General features: G+C 41.5%; 2 protein-coding genes across 6 annotated transcripts in view; one reads left to right on the forward strand and one right to left on the reverse strand.

Annotated features, from left to right (window-relative positions):
* Positions 1-1,942, forward strand: part of TELO2 (telomere maintenance 2) — a 33,802-nt gene extending 31,860 nt beyond the window's left edge. For all 5 annotated transcript variants that reach the window (XM_043969786.1, XM_043969778.1, XM_043969806.1 and 2 more), the window contains exon 21: positions 293-1,942. In XM_043969786.1, the coding sequence (XP_043825721.1) occupies positions 293-396 (104 nt within the window). In that variant the 3' untranslated portion in view covers positions 397-1,942. The remainder of the gene's footprint in view (positions 1-292) is intronic.
* Positions 1,943-2,086: 144 nt separating this feature from the next.
* The window catches only part of IFT140 (intraflagellar transport 140), a 188,158-nt gene continuing 169,137 nt past the window's right edge, over positions 2,087-21,107 (reverse strand). Inside the window, exons 20-30 of the mRNA XM_043969752.1 lie at positions 18,282-18,472; positions 17,030-17,125; positions 15,788-15,920; positions 15,535-15,678; positions 15,282-15,410; positions 12,631-12,813; positions 11,400-11,606; positions 10,854-11,066; positions 10,595-10,761; positions 8,675-8,816; positions 2,087-2,912 (exon numbers count right to left, since the gene is read on the reverse strand). Coding sequence (XP_043825687.1) covers positions 2,706-2,912; positions 8,675-8,816; positions 10,595-10,761; positions 10,854-11,066; positions 11,400-11,606; positions 12,631-12,813; positions 15,282-15,410; positions 15,535-15,678; positions 15,788-15,920; positions 17,030-17,125; positions 18,282-18,472 — 1,812 coding nt within the window. The 3' untranslated portion in view covers positions 2,087-2,705. The remainder of the gene's footprint in view (positions 2,913-8,674; positions 8,817-10,594; positions 10,762-10,853; positions 11,067-11,399; positions 11,607-12,630; positions 12,814-15,281; positions 15,411-15,534; positions 15,679-15,787; positions 15,921-17,029; positions 17,126-18,281; positions 18,473-21,107) is intronic.

Here is a 21,107-nt window from a genome sequence, read left to right on the forward strand (position 1 = left end):
TTTTTCAAGTGGAGTTGTGATTTTCTAAGTGAAGCTGCCCATCATATTCAGTGGAGTTATCTGGGCTTTTTTTGTTTCCTGGGTAGCCATCCTAGGACTTCACAGTGCATTGTGGAACTCAACTTCCAGGCTCACTAGGTGGCCAGTTTGCTCCTATTTAACCAGTTCTCAAATTAGAGAGAATATTTTATCTTTGAATGGGTAGGATGATGGCTGGGGCCTGTCAGGGACTCAGGCCCTTTCCATTTTAAGACAGAAGTGTCATGAATATATGATTTTGTTTCTTTTGCAGCTGTAGCAGAGAATGACCCAGATGAAGACTGTAGGAAGCTGGCCATGCAGGCACTCCTCCTTATGGAAAAGCTAAAAGACAAACTCCAGATAGATTCTTCTTAGTCCAGATGCCCTTAACCTGGCCCCACAGGTGGCCTGATAGCATTTTGGGGCCGTCACCTGGCTGGCAAAGAGGAAGGCAGGGGAGGCTTCACTGAGAGTCAGGGAGAAACAAGGGCCTGGCCTGACATCTGGGCTTTGTAGTGGCAGCCAACTCTGTGAAATATTGATATCCGGTACTGAGTGTACAGATGCAGGAAAACGCGGTAGAGTTGCTGTCTTCCTCCCCTCCCCCTGCATGCTCAATGTGCTATTTTTAGCCTGGCAAGTTTGAGTCTTCAGCTAAAAATACAGCAAGCCCTGGACAGCCACTGGCTCTGTACCCAAACAGCAGGAGCAGAGAACTGGTTGCTCATGGTGTGGAAGGAGTCACTTGCATGCCTTAAGAAGCTAGGTCCAAGAAGGAAGGGTTTTAGCAAGAGACTTAAAACCTCCTGTGAAATTTCTTCACATTAAACCCCCACCACAAAGCTCCAGGCTTTTTTGTTCTAAGGGCATGGGAGGGAAAGGAATGGAAAAGAGGATGAGTCATTTCTAATGCGAGATTAGTTCTCTCTGATGAAAGAAACCTCCCCAGGACTGGATCTGAAGATTGTGTGGAGGCCCCCAGTGTAGACTGGGACTTCCTACCCTGAAGCTGCTTTTCTTCTCCCATCTTCTCCTTCCCAAAGGCACAGCTGTGGGACAGAATGAAGGTTCTCCTCTTTACTTGCTCACCTCCCACCCAGTGGGGGTCTTGAAAGGGCTGGGCGTATCTAATGAAGGCGCAGGCCCTGTGTCTGTGTCTCTGTGGGGCACAGCCCAGGTTGGTTTCCCCAATGGGCCATGCGGCAAGCTCTGCTCAGACTGGATTTGTTGAGGTGATCAACTTGCTAGGCTAATTTCCTGTCATTTTCATTCCATCGCACATTCACCAGTTTACAGCTATAGCACTCTTCAAGTGTGCTGTAAAGGAGAAGACATACGCTTTGTGATGACCCTGAGAAAAGAGAAAGGGCCAAGGGCCTCTACGGCCAGAGCTAGAATGGCCGGGGGAGGGGGGGTTCTCAATGGAGTCCTGGGACTCAGCACCCTAAAAGAGAAACGTGGAGCTAAACCTGCCTATTAAAGAAGCTAAGCAGAGGCTGGCAAAGGTTCCCTAGACACAGCTGGATTCAATTATGAGATGTCTTTGCACCGTAAGATTCCAGGGAATGGATTCAGAGCTAAGGCAACACCAATTTGGGAAGCAGCATGAAGAGCCAGCCACCCTTCCTGCTGGAGCACAGAGCCCCAGATCCATCGTCCCTCCCAATACAAGGAGATCCCACCGGACTCTGCCAGCTTCAGCTCTGCCTTGTCTTTCTGTTGCTGTAATAGAAAACTGGCCTAGAAGTCAGGGTTCAAGTCCTTGGACACATACTGGCTGTGGGATCTCGGGCATGTAATCTCACCTCTAGGGATCTAGTTGTCTCACTCACCAGCAGAGGGCCCAGTGCAGCCAGAACCAAATGAAAATGTAACTGGGAAATGTCTCACAAAATAAAAATATGATGCAACACCATGTTAATTTTTGATTTTCCAAGGTAATATGTAGCCCACAGGAAATCAGTTTCTTTTTGAGTTTGACAGCTACTTTTCTGGGTTACTCTTAAAAGAGTTGGGGTATAAAGAAGGTGCTGCTGTATGACCCTGGGCAAGTCACTTAATCCTCATTGCCCTGCCCCCCCCCAAAGGTGCTGCTACCCTGTATTACTAGAGGGAGTTTCCTTACTTGAGAGTACCTTATACATATGATGAAGTCGCAGGTCCAGTCCCCATTCCTCTCTTTTTTTATACAAAATTATTGTACTCCCCCACCCCTGGCTGAACTCCAAAAGACAATATAATTTTATTCCTTGGGTAGTGGATACTTTTCATCCTAATATAGAAATGTCAAGGGAGATGATAAGGCTCTGTGAAGACTGGAACCCATATAGTACATGGGTCATGGAGCCTCTCATCCAAAGGCAAAGGTCCCATCCTACTTAAATTTCATAGGATTTGAAAGCATAAAGATAAACAACTTTTTAAATATAAAATCCGGATTTTTTTAAATGTGGAAATTTAAAAACAAAACAACCGCCACTACCAGCAAAGTCTCTCTTCCCTTCAGGCAGCTCCATGCCTGAAGTTTCCTAGCTCTTGCTACAGCTCTGGTGCTTAAATAAGAAAAAGGTTTTTTTGTTTTTTCCCCCAGCAAAGAGTGGGTTTTTCTGCTGTAAGAGTACACAGGTAAAGCAAGTAGATGATGCAGGGTGCTTTTACTGCTAACTTCTGGGTGTCTGGGCAGTTCAGGAGTCATCCTCCACTTCCTCTATCACTTCCTCATCTACCTCCTTGCCATCTTCCATGCTATTATGGCGGATTCGCTCAGGCATGATGCGACTCAGTGGGATGCCCAGTCCTCGGTGTACTGCATCCATGGTCCGTTGGTTCACATAGTATGTCAGGTTTGCAGATGGAAGCCTCTTCCGGATCTCCTCAAGGTATTTGTAGGCCTGTGTCAAAAACAACCAATTATTTGCCTTCCACCACATCTACAACAACTAAGGTAAATATCCTCCCTATGTATCATGTTAACATTAACTAGGGTCAGGAAAATCTCTATTCACTGTAGTAGGTTTGGAAAAGAATTCAGAGTCCTTGGGGCAAGAATAATTTTAATAAACTAATAAATATTTTTGAAATAGTCATAGTCATACCTAGGAGTTAGTGAGAAATTACTTCTTAGCTTTTGTCAAGAGCCTGTGATATCATGTCAGCAAATTATAAGTATGATGTACATTAATATTTCACTCAATGGTTGATGTCAATTCAGTGATAACCAGATCACTAGATCACTAAAAGCTGCTGACTGAGTTTGAGAAAACGTTCTATATACTTGCTTTGATATCCTCCTCAGCTGTATAATAATTTTTCAACAACTTTGTATACAGAAACTACCTACTATTCTGCAGGTTTTATTATATTTAAAAACAAGGACATCACTCCGTAAGCAGAACTGTCTGTATGAGACTTGGATAAGCAAAGGCACAATTATGTAGGAATAACAATAGGAAAAAACAGATTGAGGGGATAGAACTCTAGGGCTTCCCACCCTACCCCACCCTAGTCTATACATTTGTTCAGGTAAAATAAAACAGCCTTTAAAAATTCCACTTGCGGGGCAGCTAGATGGCGCAGTGGATAAAGCACCGACCCTGGATTCAGGAGGACCTGAGTTCAAATCCGGCCTCCTACACTTAACACTTACTAGCTGTGTGACCCTGGGCAAGTCACTTAACCCCAACTGCCTCACCAAAACAAAACAAAACAAAACAAATTCCACTTGCACAGGCATATTTATTGGACCTCATCTGCTGTTTCTTAAAAGAGACTAAGACAGTATGGGGAAAATTGGTTTTTTTCCTAGCCAATCAACCAATGTTTTAAAAATGTTACACATAATATATATATGTGTGTGTGTATATATATATGTATATGTATATAGATATAACCTATATCAGATTACCTGCTGTCTAGGGGAGGGGGGGAGGGAGGGAGAAAAATCTGAAATTGTAAAGCTAGTATAAACAAAAGTTGAGAACTATCTTTACATGTAACGGAAAAAATAAAATACCTTATATGTAAAAAAAAAAGTTACACATATATATGTATATCTCACTAGAGCTGCAACAATTTATGAGTCATTGTCCTAAATAAGTTTATAATCTGGTAGGAAATATGACATATGTCTGGGAAAATATAACATGTATTGACAAAAACCATAATTACTTAAAGAGTTTAGGGGAGGGGACAGCTAGGTAGAGCAGTGGATTAAGCACCGGCCCTGGATTCAGGAGTACCTGAGTTCAAATCCAGCCTCAGACACTTGACACTAGCTGTGTGACCCTGGGCAAGTCACTTAATCCCCATTGCCCCGTATTAAAAAAAAAAAAAAGAGTTTAGGGGAGGAACATCACTTCTAAGGAGGTAGGACTTCAACTAGGCTTTGGAAAATGATTGGGATTTAGGCAGAGAAAAATAAGGGTGTCCAAATGAACTGCATGAGAAAAGTAGGATGATGGGTTTGAGGGACATTTGAGTAGACCAGATGAAGTATAGTTCAGGTTCATGTAGGATCATAGAGGAAATAATGTTGGAGAGGTAAGCCAGAAACCAGATTGTGGAGAGTCCTAAATGTCTGGATCTCCTGTGGTATATGGAGAATCACTGAAGATTTTTGAAAAATATCTTTTGATAATTGTGTTTCAATATATTAAATGATCCCACAGAATACTCCCAAGTAAATATCCCATGCTGTAGTATTCCTGAAAAGAATTAAACAAAAATAACATAAAAGAATAATTGTGATTGATAGTACATGTAATTTCACGTTAGTAAGTTTCCATTTGTTAAAAATAAAGGATGGGGGGGCGGGGCACAGCTAGGTGGCACAGTGGATAAAGCACCGGCCTAGGATTCAGGAGGACTTGAATTCAAATTTGACCTCAAACACTTGACACTAGCTGTGTAACCTTGGGCAAGTCACTTAACCCGCATTGCCCCACCAAAAAATAATAATAATAATAATAAAAGAAAGGAAGGCTGTGTGGCTTTACAAATGAACATGAACAACTGTTCAATGTTTTTGGTCTGAGTTTTGTTGCCATTTAAAGTTGTTTTCATTTACATAGGTAGTTGTAGTAATTATATATATTGTTCTTTTGGCTTAGTTTCATTCTTTGCCATTTCATAAAGTGAATTCTTCATAAATATAATTTATTATGACTTATATTTCTTTACTTTTACATGTCAGTTTGTTTAACCATTGCTCAATTAGGCCCATAGCATGTTTCCAATTTGTTGCTTTTACAAAGAGTTGCTATGAATATTTATACATGCATGAGGTCTTTTCTTATTAATAACTTCCTTGGATGAACCATACTATTTCTTTTGTTTTTGGTGCTGTTGTTTTTCTATTTTGAGGTTTTTCGTCATTGCTCTGATTTTTCTCTTATAACATGACTAATGCAGACACACACACACACACACACACACACACATATATATATATATATATATATATATATATAACCTATATCAGATTACCTGCTATCTAGGGGAGGGGGGAGGGAAGGAGAAAAATCTGAAATTGGGAAGCTTGTATAAACAAAAGTTGAGAACTATCTCTACATGTAATGGAAAAAAATAAAATACTTTATTAAAAAAAAAATTTAACCTCTGGAAAAAAAAACTTCCTTGGGATATAAATTCAATAGTAAGATTACTGGGTCTAAATATTTTTAGCACAATTTCAACTATTGTTTTCATGAATCCATCAGCAGCAGAAAAAGTGCCTGTTTTCTTTTATCCCTATCGGTAATTATTTTTACAATTGTTGTCAGTTTGACGGGTTTGAGGTGGTATCTTAAAGCTGTTTTAATTTTCACTGATTATGGGCTATTTTGAGCACTTATTTATTTATTTGTTTGTGTAAGAATTGATTGTAATTTGGGGACTCCATCTTTGGCTAAAATTAGAAAGTCTCCGGTGTGCCCCAGCTCTCTCCGGCCAGTGGGGGTATGCAAGGAAACCCTGTGTCCCAGCCGGCCTTGGGCGCCACCCCTAGGGGTGCCAATGAATTAGCTCAGAGTATATGGGTGGTCGGCCTGGGTTTCCTGTGAGAGAAGGGTTTTTTATTCTGGGGGGTAGAGAAGAGGGGGAGAGGAGACAAGGGGAGGAGATGAGAGGGCGGGGGAGGGGGAAAGGGAGAGGGAGAGAGGGAGAGGGAGAGGGGGAGAGAGAGAGAGAGGGGGGGAGAGGGAGAGGGAGAGGGAGAGGGAGAGGGAGAGGGAGGGAGAGAGGGAGGGAGAGAGGGAGGGAGGGAGGGGGAGAGGGAGAGGAGTTCGAGATGACAGGTGAGAGTTAAACATGGACGTGGGGGGATAGAGAGAGTTAAATGTGGGGCAGCTGAGTAAAGTGGGCGAGTTTGGGAGCTTGCAGGTTGTGTTTCCTCCTTGTCTTTGTCCTTATTTCTTTTTTTTTAGTGCCGCAAACGGGGTTAAGTGACTTGCCCAGGGTCACACAGCTAGTAAGTGTTAAGTGTCTGAGGCCAGATTTGAACTCAGGTACTCCTGACTCCAGGGTCGGTGCTCTATCCACTGCGCCACTTAGCTGCCCCTTTGTCCTTATTTCTAAACCCTATTTTTTGTGTGTGGTTTTTTTTTTTTGAAGGGAGGCTTTCGGGTCTTGTTTCTTGTCAGTCTGGGAGCAGCAGTTGGGGAGGGGGCAGTGTGGAGGAGAGGAGGCTCGGGACCTAGAGGTCCCCTGTTGTTTTCTGAGTTCCAGTGTTATGGCTAGCCTCCCAATTGGCTCTTCCCGTGTTGGATTTGGCCTTTACATTTGTTTGTTTGTTGCGGGGCAATGAGGGTTAAGTGACCCTGGGGTCACAGCTAGTGTCAAGTGTCTGAGGCTGAATTTGAACTCGAGGCCAAATTTGAACTTAGGTCCTCCTGAATCCAGGGCTGGTGTTTTATCCACTGTACTACCTAGCAGCCCTGAGCACTTTTTTTTAAAAAACCATTGTAACAGTTTACATTTATATATCTGTAACTCTTCCTCAGACCTAGCCTTTTGATGTTACAAAGTACTTTCTTCCCAATAACAGTGAGACAAAAAGTACAAATAGTATTGTCCTCATTTTGTAGATTTCAGAACATTTCAGTCATTTCAGTTGTGTCTGATTCTTTGTGATCCCGTTTAGGGTTTTCTTGGCAAAGATACTGGAGGGTTTTGCCATTTCCTTCTCCAGCTCATTTTGCAGATGAGAAAACTGAGGCAAACAGGGTTAAGTGACTTTCCCAGGGTCACACAGTTAATAAGTGTCCAATTTGAACTCAGGAGGATGAGTCTTTCTGACTCCAGGCCCTACACTCTATCCACTGTGCCACCAAACTGTCCTTCAGTGATTTACCTAGTCATAGAGAGCTAGAAAATGGCAGGTGGTATTTAAACCTAGGTCTTCTGATTTCAGTGCTCTTTCTACAAATTGTGCTGCTTCTAATAGTAAACAGATACACTCTTTTTTGTCTACACTAGTCCCTACTGGCTTCTTAGGGCAGTAACTGAATCCTTAGGAGTCTTATCAGCTAGAATGCTTTCATTTGTTCTCTCTCAACCCCCTGATTTGATAGACTTGTACCAGGTACCCTGGGGACATAATGGAGGTTTACTACCCAAGTTACCTTAGTCAAGTTGTTTTACCTAAATGGATAGATAGGTAAATAAGTGTCCTTATCTGTAAGATGAGAAGATTAGACTAGATGGTCTGGAGGTTTGAGCACTTACTTTGAGAAGTATTTGCTCATATCATTTGACATTAATCTATTAGCAAATGGCTCAGAATAATACAATTTGTTTACAATTTCATTGAAGATGTTTTTTTGCAGATATTTGTTCAAGTCTGTATCTTATTCTTGTTGCATTTATTTGTACAAAAGCCTGTTGCTTTTATATAAAGTAACCAGTTCTGTGTTTTGCAATATTCTCTGTTGTGGGTTACAGATCCATCCCTTGTCACAACTGTGAAAGATGTAACCTTCCATTTAAGAGCATGACTATGTTGGGGCAGCTAGGTGGTGCAGTGGATAAAGCACAGGTCTTGGATTCAGGAGGACTTGAGTTCAAATGTGACCTCTAGCTGTATGACCCTAGACAAGTCACTTAAAAGAGTATGACTATGTTAAATTTGTTTTTCCATTTATAATTTATTGTGTAGGCTAATTTTGCCATATAGCCACCCAGTTTTCCCAATGGTTATTGCTAAAATAAAATTCTTTCCCCGGCACCTTGTGATTTGGGCTATGTCAAAGATTAGCGTGCTGTAAGCATTACCTTCTATGACTTGCTTACCTAATTTCTTCCACTGTGCAATTTTTCTTATTTCCTTGTTGATAATTACTGGTTTATTATAGGATTTGAAATCAGGTAATACCAAATCTCCTTCATTCCTGTTTCTTCATTATTTCCCTTGATACTCTTGAAATTTTGTTTCTTATGAATTTTTTTGCTAAGGCCAGGGACTGGTTTTGCTTTTCTATCCCAGTTCTTAGCATAGTGTCTTGCATATATTAAGTGCCTAATCAATGCTTATTGATAAGCTGATTTGGAAGACCAAAGTAATAGAAGCATATTCACAGGAACACTTGGATATAGGAGATTATACCAGCAAATTCCTTATATAACCTTAACAAGAGGAAGCTACTAATTCAACACTCACCATTTGGTATTCTTCCATTTGTAAGTAATGTTCCACAAGGAATCCATAGACATCCCCTATCCGGATAGTACTGTCCAGATCTGGCTCTTCTAGGAGAAGTTCACATTGCTTAACTGCCTCCTTTGGGTCTTCTGTGTAAGTCCTGGTGAGAGGAAAGGGTCATTCTGAACCTTACATTCCTGATAAAGCAGTTAAAGGGTTACAAATTCACCACTTGGGTTGGTTCATAAAGCATGTAAAATCTTACCAAGGAACTATCCCTGGATATAGTGAAACTATCTTAGAGCTCCTCCACGGGTCAACTTTTTTTTTTAATTAAAAAAAAAATTTTTTTCCCATGGATCAACTCTTAGTCAAGGGTACTTTCCTTATGAATATAAGTGATGGTGTATTTTTATTTTTTATTTTATTTTATTCATTCATTCATCTATTTATTTATTTATTTTTGCAGGACAATGAGGGTTAAGTGACTTGCCCAGGGTCACACAGCTAGTGTCTGAGGTTGGATTTGAACTCAGGTACTCCTGAATTCAGGGCCGGTGCTTTATCCACTGCGCCACCTAGCCGCCCCCACCCAGGTGTATTTTTAAACAAACAATCAATAAACCAATATTGATTTGCTTTTGTTCTTCCTTAAAGAGTAGTCACCTTGGAAGACCACATATGTAGTCCAGCCATGCTATAATTCTTCAAAAACTTCCTGGCAATCCTCCTTTAGGAGATGCTTTCAGAGGTATTTTATAAGCCCAATCCTCTAGTCCAATCTTGTTTTGACCAAAAATGCCATTCAAAACTCATTCTTCTATCCAGAGCTTGGTGTTGCAGTGGATAGAAGCTGGGCCTGGAGTCAGGAAGACCAGCCTCAGACACTAGTTATGTGACCCTGAGCAAGCCATTTAACCTCTGTCTGCCTCAGTTTCTTCATCTGTCAAATGTATAATAGCACCTGCCTCTTAGGGTTGTTGTGAGGATCAAATGAGACAATAATTGTAAAGCACTAAGCACAATGCCTGGCACACAGTAGGCCCCATAGAAATATTAGCTATTATTATAGCTGCTACTCATCAGATTTGACCCCAAAATAAAATCTACTTTCAAAGGACAAAGATTTACCATCGATGAGGATTTATAGAAGAATGTGCCTCTGGCTTTGGACGTGATTACCATTAATAATGTGAGCAATGGTAACACTGTTGGAATGAGTTATATGGCTTTGAAAAGTGACTTCTCCCGGGGCAGCTAGGTGGCTCAGTGGATAGAGCACCGGCCCTGGAGTCAGGAGTACCTGAGTTCAAATCCGGCCTCAGACACTTAACACTTACTAGCTGTGTGACCCTGGACAAGTCACTTAACCCCAATTGCCTCACTAAAAAAAAAAAAAGATTAAGAAAAGTGACTTCTCCAGCAGAAAGATATCAAAAACCCTAGTGCTGTCTTCTGTTTGTGGTAGAGGAGATCTCAGTGGTTGTTCTCAATATCAGCATTCAACGAATCCCCAATATACGTGACAAGTGATCAACCAGCATCTGCTTGAAGACTTCCAAGGAGGAGGGCCTACTACCTCTCCAGGCAGTCCATTCCACTTTTGGATAGCTCTATTAGTTAGGAAGTTTTTCTTAACATCAAAACTAAATGTGTCTCTTTGTAACTTCCAGCACTGCTCCTGGTTTGGCAGTCTGGATCTAAAAAGAACACATCTGGGGCAGCTAGGTGGCACAGTGGATAAAGCACCGGCCCCGGATTCAGGAGGACCCGAGTTCAAATCTGGCCTGAGACACTTGACACTTGCTAGCTGTGTGACCCTAGGCAAATCACTTAACCCCTATTGCCCCGCAAAAAAAAATAAATTAAAAATTAAAAAATAAATTAAAAGGACACATTTAATTCTTCCTGTGATTCTATACCAGTAATAAGAATTACCTTCGGGCTTGGATGAATCTTTTCACAAGAGTCATCTTACTTTGTAACTGTGCTAGCTTGGTCTCTTGCTCCATGGGACTCTTTGCCTTGGCCTTTGAAAGGCACTTGTAGGCCTCAGTCAGTGCTCCATGGGCTTTGTCATAGTTCTGGTATTCATCAATTTCCACCTGTACAGAAAAAACAACAACCAAGAATGCCTGAGGTTTGGTCTCCCCTATATATTCCCATATACCCAAGAAAATGGAAAGCAAATCTATACCTGGGCACAGGCATCATAAAAGCCAGCCAAAAGATCCAGGGCCCTTCCTTTGGTGTAGAAGCTGATGATGTTCTTCATAATCTCTGGTTCTTTGCGCCAGTCCAGAGACTGCAAATAGTTGGCGGCCATGATATAAATTTCTTTTTGCCTAGAGACGCCCGCAAAAAATACAATTTTCTCCGTGTCCCCAGACTTCAGCAGGGCTCTCATGGCCTGGACAGAGGGAAGATGGCAGAGGCCAACATTAGCATGATGGGGCTAGGAGATAAGATAACTTGAATGGAAAGTTCTCTAGCTGTGCTAAATTCATCAAAGAAAATCTCAAAAACTGTAGGGTTATTTGTTTTGTCTAAGTAGGGGAGATCTCAATATTCTGTACTAAGAGTGAATTGCTTCATTATTCTCCTAGAGAGGCTTTGTAGTTATTTTCAGTACTGATCCTGACATCTGAAAACCTTTTAATACCTAGTAACCAAACTCACTGGCTTTGTTCACCCCACCCTGTGATAGCCTGCTATCGGTCCTCCCAGCCGTGGCCAGGTTTACCTTTAGTTTGTTTCCCGCTTGAGTGTACTTCTTGGTAGCTAAGTGGTAGTTGCCTTGCCGCATACAGCAGTTTGCAATTTGTTCTAGCAGTTCCCGACGTGACTCCTCAGAAAGGTCTTTGGAGTCTTTAGAGACTGTCATCTTTTCCGCCATCTCCTCTGTAATGATCATGTTTTGCTCTAGGCAAAGCTGAAGGGCATCCTGGTACTGAAACGAGACCACAGAAACCAAGACCCTGTTGTCACTTGTGAGTTGCTGACCACGATAGCTTCTTTAGGGCAGAGTGTGCTCACAGATCTGCCTCAGTCCTTCCTTGGATCTCTGGGCAGGCCTGCGTACTCTTCTCATTTTTCAGAAAGAGCAGGTTCTATTGATTGCTTAGATGGTGACTAACATTGACGGCTAAGCCTCTGAGGACATCTAGGGAAAGAAATGAGTTGTTGACACCACCAAGGGAGCAATGCACAAGACTTGGCAGCATCACAGGACCCTCTACTGCTCTACTTAGCACCTACCATGGGAAAGCAACCTTATTTTCACTGGGGAAGATGGAAGCCATGATGATTTTTTTGTCTCCATTCTATAGTTAAGGATTGGGATTTAAGTGAATCACATAAAATACCCAGTGAAATAGCCCCCCAAAAGAGAGGAAGGGACAAAAATTGCACATAAGTAGATGAAGAATGGAGGAAAGTAACATATCAGAAGTCGAAGTCAAAAGTATTGCCTATTTGTGAGTTGTTTTCAATATAGATGTGAGAAATGAGAATTTTTTTCAATTTGCATAGGCAAATTATGTCTAATAAACCATATAATGCCTGTGGAAATTTTTTTCTACTTGAAAAATACTTAAAAAAAATTCTTATATCTCACTGGCTACCATGTGAGGCCATGACCATAGAGTACACTTACTTACAGCTGCAGTGGTAAGCCCCAGTAACACAGAAGCAAGGGGAATTGATTTTATGTTCCTCTTTGTACCCTTTGGATGGGGTCTCCCTGGCTACTTCTTTGGATGGTAGCCATGTAAGGATACTTGTCTCTTCATAGCAATGAATAAGAGTACGTTTTGATTGTGGGGCAAAAAGGATGAAACCAGATTCAGAAATGTGACTGAATCTATAGGGAGGAATGGGCCAGAGTCTAGGGTAAGGGCGGCCCTTTAAATAATGGCCTGGCTTCCTCTTTCTGTTCTCTTGGGCTCAGGAGGGGCTGGAATCAAGGTACTTACCTTCTTGGCTGCGAGCAGCAGCTCCACTGCCTTCTCATACTGACTGTGCTCAATGAAGAAGTCAGAGCAGCGAGCCAGGAGGGCTGGGTCTGACTTCTCGTCCAAATCCTCGGCAATCAGCTGCAGAGCCACAAACTGCTGGGTGGCAAATGCCAACTCCAAGGCCTTGGAGAAGTGGCCAGCCTGCACAGGACAGGATAGCCCCTTGAGTTGGCATTCCAAGCACCCAGGAAGCATTTCTTAGTGCCTACTGTGTGTTAGGCACTGGAGACACAAAGACAAAAATGAAAAGTCTCTGCTTTCGAGTGTAAACAGAGGCATGTAGACAGGAAGATACTGAAGTTTGCCTTAGAGCATAAAGTGTAAGATGGGTAGTTACATGAAGAGTTATATATAGGCTTAACATCTCTACATGAACTGCATAAAAGGTCTATGATTTCATCTGTAGAGGGCACGACCAGAGTAAGTACTTTTTCTTACTGGTATTACTTTCTGGTATTACTACTTCATTATGACTTAGGAAATAAGTCCAAATACTGGAAAGCTGTCTGAGGCTTAGAGAAATTCAATGAGTTGTCCAAGGTCACAGTGCTCTGAAGTGGGAGGGTAGATTTTTTTGGGGGGGGGCAAGGCAATGAGGGTTAAGTGACTTGCCCAGGGTCACACAGCTAGTAAGCATCAAGTAAGGCCAGATTTGAACTTAGGTCCTCTTGAATCCAAGGGCCAGTGCTTTATCCAAGAGAGGGTAGATTTTTAATCCTCATCTTGACTCCAATAAATATATTCCATCCACTATATCAATGCCACACCTCTATGTACACTGCCATAGCATCTAATAGATAAAATGATAAATGATATGATATGTGGACTATGTATATATACAATTTGAACTATTTTTTGGGGGGGGCAGGGCAATGAGAGTTAAATGACTTGGCCAGGGTCACACAGCTAGTACATGTCAAGTGTCTGAGGCCAGATTTGAACTCAGGTCCTCCTGAATCCAGGGCCAGTGCTTTATCTACTGCGCCACCTAGCTGCCTTATTATTTGGTGTTTTTTTGTTGTTGTTGTTGTTGTTGTTGTTTTGTTTTGTTTTGTTTTTTGCAGGGCAATGCAAGTGTCTGAGGCCAGATTTGAACTCAGGTACTCCCGAATCCAGGGCCGGTGCTTTATCCACTGTGCCACCTAGCCACCCCCTGCCTTATTATTTGAACCATTAAATACAGATTAAATGTAGAAAAAAAAAAGTCTCTGCTTTCTAGGAGCTCCTGGCCTATTGGGAAATAATGTGTGTGTCTATGTCTGTGTCTGTGTCTGCCTGTCTGTCTATCTACCCATCCATCCATCCATCTAGAATTAATTGAAAATAAATACAAAGTAGTTTAAGAAGGGAGGATGTTGGTTGCAGGGGATCAGGCATTGCTTGAATTGAGTGCAAAGGGAAGAGCAGGCTTCCAAGCAGAGGACAGGAGAGTTCATGCTAGTGTGGGCCATAGCCAGGGGTAAGGTGCTGGGATAGATGGAGCTTAGTGTTAGGAAGTTCGTTTTGGCCAGCCTGTTGGTGTGCAGGAAGAGAAGAATTCTATTATTAGGCTCAAGGTGGGAAGGGCTTTCAATGTCAAACAAGAGTTGCTATTTGATGCTATAGGAAGCTGCAAGAAGAGAAAAGTGACCTGGTCAGAGCTATACTTAAAGAAAACTAATTTGGCAGCTGTGTGGAGGATCTAGTAGAGTGGGGAAAGACTTGAGGCAGAGATATCAAAGAGGTTCCTGCAGTGGTCCAAGAGAAAGGTAATGAGAGCCTCAACTGTGGTAGTGATTGTGTGAGTAGGGAGAAGGGGTCCGACAGGTACCATGTGGGACAGGACAAGGGTGCAAGGATGTGGGAGTAAAGGACATAGTGGGATTAGCTGAACTGGTTAATTAGAGGGTGGAGACTAAAAAAAGTGAAAAGGCAGGGGTAATTGTCAGAGAAAGAATGGAATGTTGAGAGGCATGGAAGGTCATGATGAGGATGAAGAACAGGTTTAGAAAACAGAGGGAGAGACAGAATGAGAATAGGTTTTCATCAGATACAGCATGGGTTCTTAATCTTTTTTTTGTCATTGACTCCTTTGGCAGTATGGTAAAGACAGCCCCCTTCTTGGAATGTTTTTAAACACATAAAATACAGAGGATTAAAAATAAAATAAAATTATAATGATAGATATTGAATTTTTTAAAAACCACCAACGCCACAGACCTAAGAATCCTCCAGCTATAAGTATGAAATATACTTGGGGTGCTGGCGCCCCCATGGGTAGAGACTCCAATCCACAAAAGAGTCTGATGCTAGGGAAGCCATTGTGGGGCATGAAGGATGGAGAGTGGGGAGAACTCAATGTGAAGGAGTTTACTGAAGTATGGATGTTCCTGGAAGAAGGAAAAGGGTCGTGTAGTCGCTAAGCTCAGGTATTTCTTCAGATCAAGGGAAAGCAAGTGCTTTTACCACCTGGTAAATTCAGCACTCTGAAGACAAAAGCACAGCCACCCCATCCGAGTTCTACAGACACTTAGAGAAGCTGAAATGAAATGAACTCAGACCCCCTGAACATACCAGAAGGCAATATTCTTCAAATTCAAGTTTGGTTAATAGATAGGAACCTTGTTTACCTTGTGATACAACATGACTGCTCTGTCCATTTGTTCTCCCTTCTCCTCATAATATCGTGCTGCCTCAATCATGTCTTCTGGGGAACTCAACAAAGCCAAATTCATCAGTTGGTCATCTAAGTTGTTCTCCTGGCAAAAAGAGAAAGAGAAGTCCCTCAGTCAAGTTTCCTTATCTGATATATTCTAGCTTCTACACAACTCTAAAAATGTTTCTGAAAGAGTCTGTGCCCTGGCCAAGTTTTGGGGGCCCTACCTTACATAAACGGATGGCATTATTAAAGGCCTGGGCCCTGGTGTAGAAGTGTACAGCCTGTTTGATTTCCTCCTGGCTTTCATATTGACGGGCCAGATGATACGATGCTGCCCAGTTCCCTGTTTCATTGGCTATTTCAGCAGCCTGAAAAGAAACCCATATTAAACTTAGGTTAGCTTCACTTTTTACCTAAACAAGGGCAAAGAGCCATCCCCTCTCCTAGCTGTCATGTATCTTTCAAAAGTGAATTTACCTTTTGAATGTTGCCTTGGAAGCAGTAAATGCGGACAAGAGAGAAATAATCCTGAGCCAATTCATAATACCGTAGTGCTGATTCCATGTCTGCCTGGCTTTCTAAGTATTGGGCCCACCACTTCCACAGGCTCCTGCAAAGCACAGTAAGACCACATTTTGCATGTTTCTGTCAATGGGGTCTAGTCCTGGCCTCCCAGGCTCATCTGAAAATGAAGCCCTTCTAAGCTTCAACTTGTTCCTTCAAAAAACATTCCTAGCCAACCAGAACATTGTACATAGTAACAGCAACACTGTGCTATGATCAACTATGATGGACTTAGTTCTTCTCAGCCACACAATAATCAAAGACAATTCTAAAGGACTCTCCACTCTTCACTTTGGGGGGGGGGTGTTTTTTGTTTTTCTCTTTCTCGTGGTTTGTCCCTTTTGATCTGATTTTTCTTTCACAACATGACTAATGTGGAAATTTGTTTAACATTATTATATATGTATAACCTAAATCAGATTGCTTAATGTCATAGGGAGGGGGAGGGAAAGGAAGAGAGGAAAAAATTTTGGAACTCAAAATCTTAGAAAAATGAATATTGAGAACTATTTTTACATGTAATTGGAAAAAATAAAATATGATTGAGGGAAAAAAATAGCCTAGCTTTCATTTCCCATCCTTGGAGGAAATCTAATAGCCTCAAAATGTGGGTCACCAGATGTCAGTAACAAGAGGTCTAAGCTCAGATTCTGCTCCTTAGGGGTTTATCTTCATTACTGAGGAGTCCCACTGTCATCTACACAGCACTATGAGTCACATGACGAAAGATGTTAGAAAGCATGGAATAAAAACAGGCTCCATTTCTCTATAGTTACTCTCATGTTGTTGCCCAAAAGAATGTTTTATGTAACAAATGACCCATTTAGGGAACGAGATGGAAGATCTAGCTGAGAATGTTGCTCCTACTGTCCTGAGAAAATCTCATTTGAAAAGAAAACCTTATGGATGAGAAACTCTAATTAGATCCACTCACAGACTTGTGATATGAAGATATATTAAGACCTAAAAACTAAGTCTCCCAAGGTAGATTCTATGTTCTTCATGGGCCCTGTGTCCACCAGGCTTAAACCCAGACATTACACCCAAACCACACTGACAGAGAAAGCAGCTTCTATAACAGCTTCAGTCATGTTACAAACACTTCTGATTTCTCAATGCCCAAACCTCTAGGGACAGGCCAGCTAGAGGACTTACTTATCTTTCATTTTATTGATGTAAATCTCCAAAGACTGTAGATCTTCTGAGAGCATCCTTGGCACCTCAAATCTATGTGTGTCTGACTTTTCATAGCTGTTAAAAGAATAATAATAAAAGAACAATTAGACCTGACACATGCAAGCAGCACTTACATCCATTACAAGATCTAATTTTTTTATTTTTATTTTTTTGGCGGGGCAATGAGAGTTAGGTGACTTGTCCAGGGTCACATAGCTAGTAAGTGTCAAGTGTCTGAGACTGGATTTGAACTCAGGTCCTCCTGAATCCAGGGCTGGTGCTCTATCTACTGTGCCACCTAGCTGCCCAGAAGATCATATTCTTTACCACCCTTTTTGTTCCCCAATAGCAACAGAACAGAAATAGAAAATAAAATGAATGAGAAACAACATAAGCAAATGCAAGTAAATACTTGCCTAATGGTTGAATGTTGGTACTTAGGTCTGTAGTTCTGTTATGGATTTTTTAGGATTATCAAATCAATGACTATATTTGGGCCCAGCTTGTTACAGTGCTAGCACACTATTTATGCTCACTATGACTTACAAATGGCAACGAATCAAATTATATAAGGAAGAAACCCATTTGGGAATAAGATGCTTCTCTTCTGAAGATGGAGAATATCTTTCCGAACTTTGGGTAAAGACTATAAAAGGTATGTTCCCAAAAGTGGGCAGTTTCTCTCACAAAAAAATATGAAGTCCAATAAATAATAAAGCAATTAAAAGGAACTAATGTGTACATTCTATAGCTTCAATCACTCTCAGAGCTCATAAAAAAGGATGTTCAGTCATGTATTCTTTGGTCTATAGAATAAATGGATCATATTATTTATTAAAATGGAAAATAAAAATCCTATTAATTCTCCTGAAGCTCCTGGAATATCAGAGCTAAATCTGTGAGGGAGGGGGAGGTGTTAAGTTTTAAAGGCAGAAAGTATGATTAGCCTACTATATGAAATCACAAATTCTACTGTAGTGCTATTTAGCTCTCTTGTGATCTTAGCATATGGTGTTTATATCAATGGACATCATTCCTTGATAATTTTTTGAGAGGTCTATCTCACCAGGGTACAAATGGAGAAGTAGAAGCCCAAAGCTATTAATTAGCTAAGTGCCAAAAAATCCCAGAATTAGTCTGAGAAGAGCCAGGGCACCCACATTCCTTCCTGTTTCCCTCCTATGCTCCCCCCACAGGCAATGCTTGAACACCCCTGCTCTCCATCACTCACTAGTTCAGTGCCAGGTTGCAATCTGCTGTGGCCTCTAAGTGCTTGGCATAGTTGTAGTAGGTGGTACGGAGGTGAACTCGGTCATGGGTTTCAGCTATCTCCACAGCTTTCTGCCACTGGTCTGAAGCCTGGTAGAATTTGTTCAGTAAGTCATAGCGTTTACACTTTTTGTACAGGTACTCTGCATCCTCCTGGAGGGTGAGAATGAGAGAGAGAGAGAGAACGAACACACAATCAAACAAGAGGGGCAAATTTCCTAAGTCATCCCACATAAGAAGACTTCTGGTCTACAAAGGCAGGAAGGGCACATGGTTTGAATACATGGATCAGTATTTGAGTCTGTTAGTCCTTCCCTTTGAGGAGCTGAAAGTCAAATTGTATCTAGCATTCTTTTTATACCAAGAGTGAGCCAGCTGTGAATAAATCCCAGTGCACTTAAAAAGCACATTTCCCAGAGTCCCCTCCCCACCGCCTTTTTTTTCCCCCCTTGGCGAGGCAGTTGGGGTTAAGTGACTTGCCTAGGGTCACACAGCTAGTAAGTGTCAAGTGTCTGAGGCCGGATTTGAACTCAGGTACTCCTGAATCCAGGGCCCGTGCTTTATCCACTGCACCACCTAACTGCCCCCTTTAATTACTTTTTAAGGGGGAAAAGGAGGAGTTTTATTAAGTAGATGGATGTTATTTTACCACAAGGATTATTCAAAGGCCTTGGGGTTAGTCATTAATAGTCTGCTCACTGATCTTGCCTCAAGTCTCTCTCTTTGCAAATCCCCCATGCTAGTGCACAGGTCTGGTCTTATCATTCCTTCACTCAAATTCCATTATTAGCTTCCTCCAGCCTATAGTGGACAGCGAGGTGGCACCTTGCTTTTGTTATAGCTAAGCCAATCTCCTTTTGTTAACTATTAGATGATCTACAGAGTATCTCATGTTGTTCCAATATCAAGCCTAATACTGGAGGACTCAGCTGCATCAAGCTTACCTCGGAATGGTGCACTAACACACACCAGCCCTTGTGTCTGAAATACATTCTCTCCTCATCCCCATCTGCTGAAGCCTTTCTCTAACTTCAAGCCTCAAACCAAGTCTGTTCCTAAAAACTCCAAATAAAAGTGTTCTCCCCTTCCAAAGTCTTCCCAGAGAACCCTGTCTTCTTGTTTGCTCCAATCACATTCTAAATTTTTTTTTATTTCTTTGGGCATGTTCTTGTACTTCCTATTAGATTTTACAGAGGGAAGCAAAAGGCATCAGACTCTGATGAGGACTATGGCCCTGCCATCAGCAACAACTTTCTTGTGATAATCCAAGTTCCACATGAGTTGAATCTTTATAAGACTCATCAGTATTCCAAGCATGGAGACATTCAGTAATTTGCCAAGATAATTCAGTATTCTAGTGTCACAGACAGCCTACTGAGAAACCTGCTAAAGATCCCTTTAGCCTTTAAGTCAGGCCTCATATGTGGTTTCCTACTGAAAAGCTCAATTAAAGAGATAATAAACCTAGAAGTTCTTGTAGAAAATAAAGGATGCCCATCAATTGGGGAATAGATTACATGAATATAATGGAATTTCATCATATCCTAATAAATGATAAAAGGTATGGTTTCAGAGAAACCTGGGAAGACTTGTATAAACTGATGCAGAGAAAAATGAGGAGAACCAGGAGAAATATTTTTAAAATAACAACACTGTAAAGATAAATATCAATTTTTTTGTGAGGCAATTGAGGTTAAGTGACTTGCCTAGGGTCACCGAGCTAGTAAGTGTCAAGTGTCTGAGGCCAGATTTGAACTCAGGTCCTCCTGAATCCAGGGTTGGTGCTTTATTCACTGCATCGCCTAGCTGCCCCAAGATAAATAACATTAAAAGATTTTTTCCTAATCTCACCTTGTACTCTGATCAATGCAATGAGCAACCCTATAATGAACCATATTCCCTACCCATAGAAAGGAGAATAAGACATTTTTTAAACATGGAAATGCAGAAATTGTTTTGCTTGACTAGGAATAATTTGTTATAAGGGTTATATTTTTATTTTCCTATTTTTTTTTTCTAGGGGGAGAAGGAGGTGAGAGGGAGAAAAGGTTAAATACAATTTAGAAGTTCTTCTGTCTCTCTTTATAGGAGGCTCTGGTTAGTGTTGGTAGACTTTTGTTTTTTGGTGTGAGGCAATTGGGGTTAAGTGACTTGCCCAGAGTCACACAGCTAGTAAGTGTTAAGTGTCTGAGGCCGGATTTGAACTCAGGTCCTCCTGACTCCAGGGCCGGTGCTCTATCCACTGTGCCACCTAGCTGCCCCAGTGTTGGTAGACTTTTATTTCTCCTCAGCAGAGCCAGTCACAGGAATATGTATCAGGCCTAGTCACATGATGAAGAAAGGTTGAAATCAATTTGAAGTAAACCCCACCTTGCTGCTCCTAAAGTTGGTTCATTTAAGCAGAAACAAACTTCTGCTTGACATAGAGATTCAGTTCTAGTCGAGTCTTGGTGCCTGGCAGCTTGGTGACACAGTGAGTGTATAGGGTACTGGACTTGGAGTCAGGAAGCTCTGAGTTTGAATCCTGTCTCAGACATTTACTATTCATATTAACCTGGGCAAATCACCTAATTTCTGTTAGCCTCAGTTTCCTCATCTGTTCAATGGGTATACCTCATAGGGTTGTTGTAAGGATGAAATGAAATGATGTATGTAAAATGGTTTGAAAATCATAAAGTGCTATCTCAATGTAGTAGGAGATTGGCCAATGCTTGCTTAGTCCTTAACTGTGTGAAGCTCAATGAGGAGAGTGATAAAAGAACCCTTCCTCTAACAATTGGTTTATTTT

Source organism: Dromiciops gliroides, chromosome 1 (genome assembly GCF_019393635.1).
Source record: "Dromiciops gliroides isolate mDroGli1 chromosome 1, mDroGli1.pri, whole genome shotgun sequence".
NCBI classification, from domain to species: Eukaryota; Metazoa; Chordata; class Mammalia; order Microbiotheria; family Microbiotheriidae; genus Dromiciops; species Dromiciops gliroides.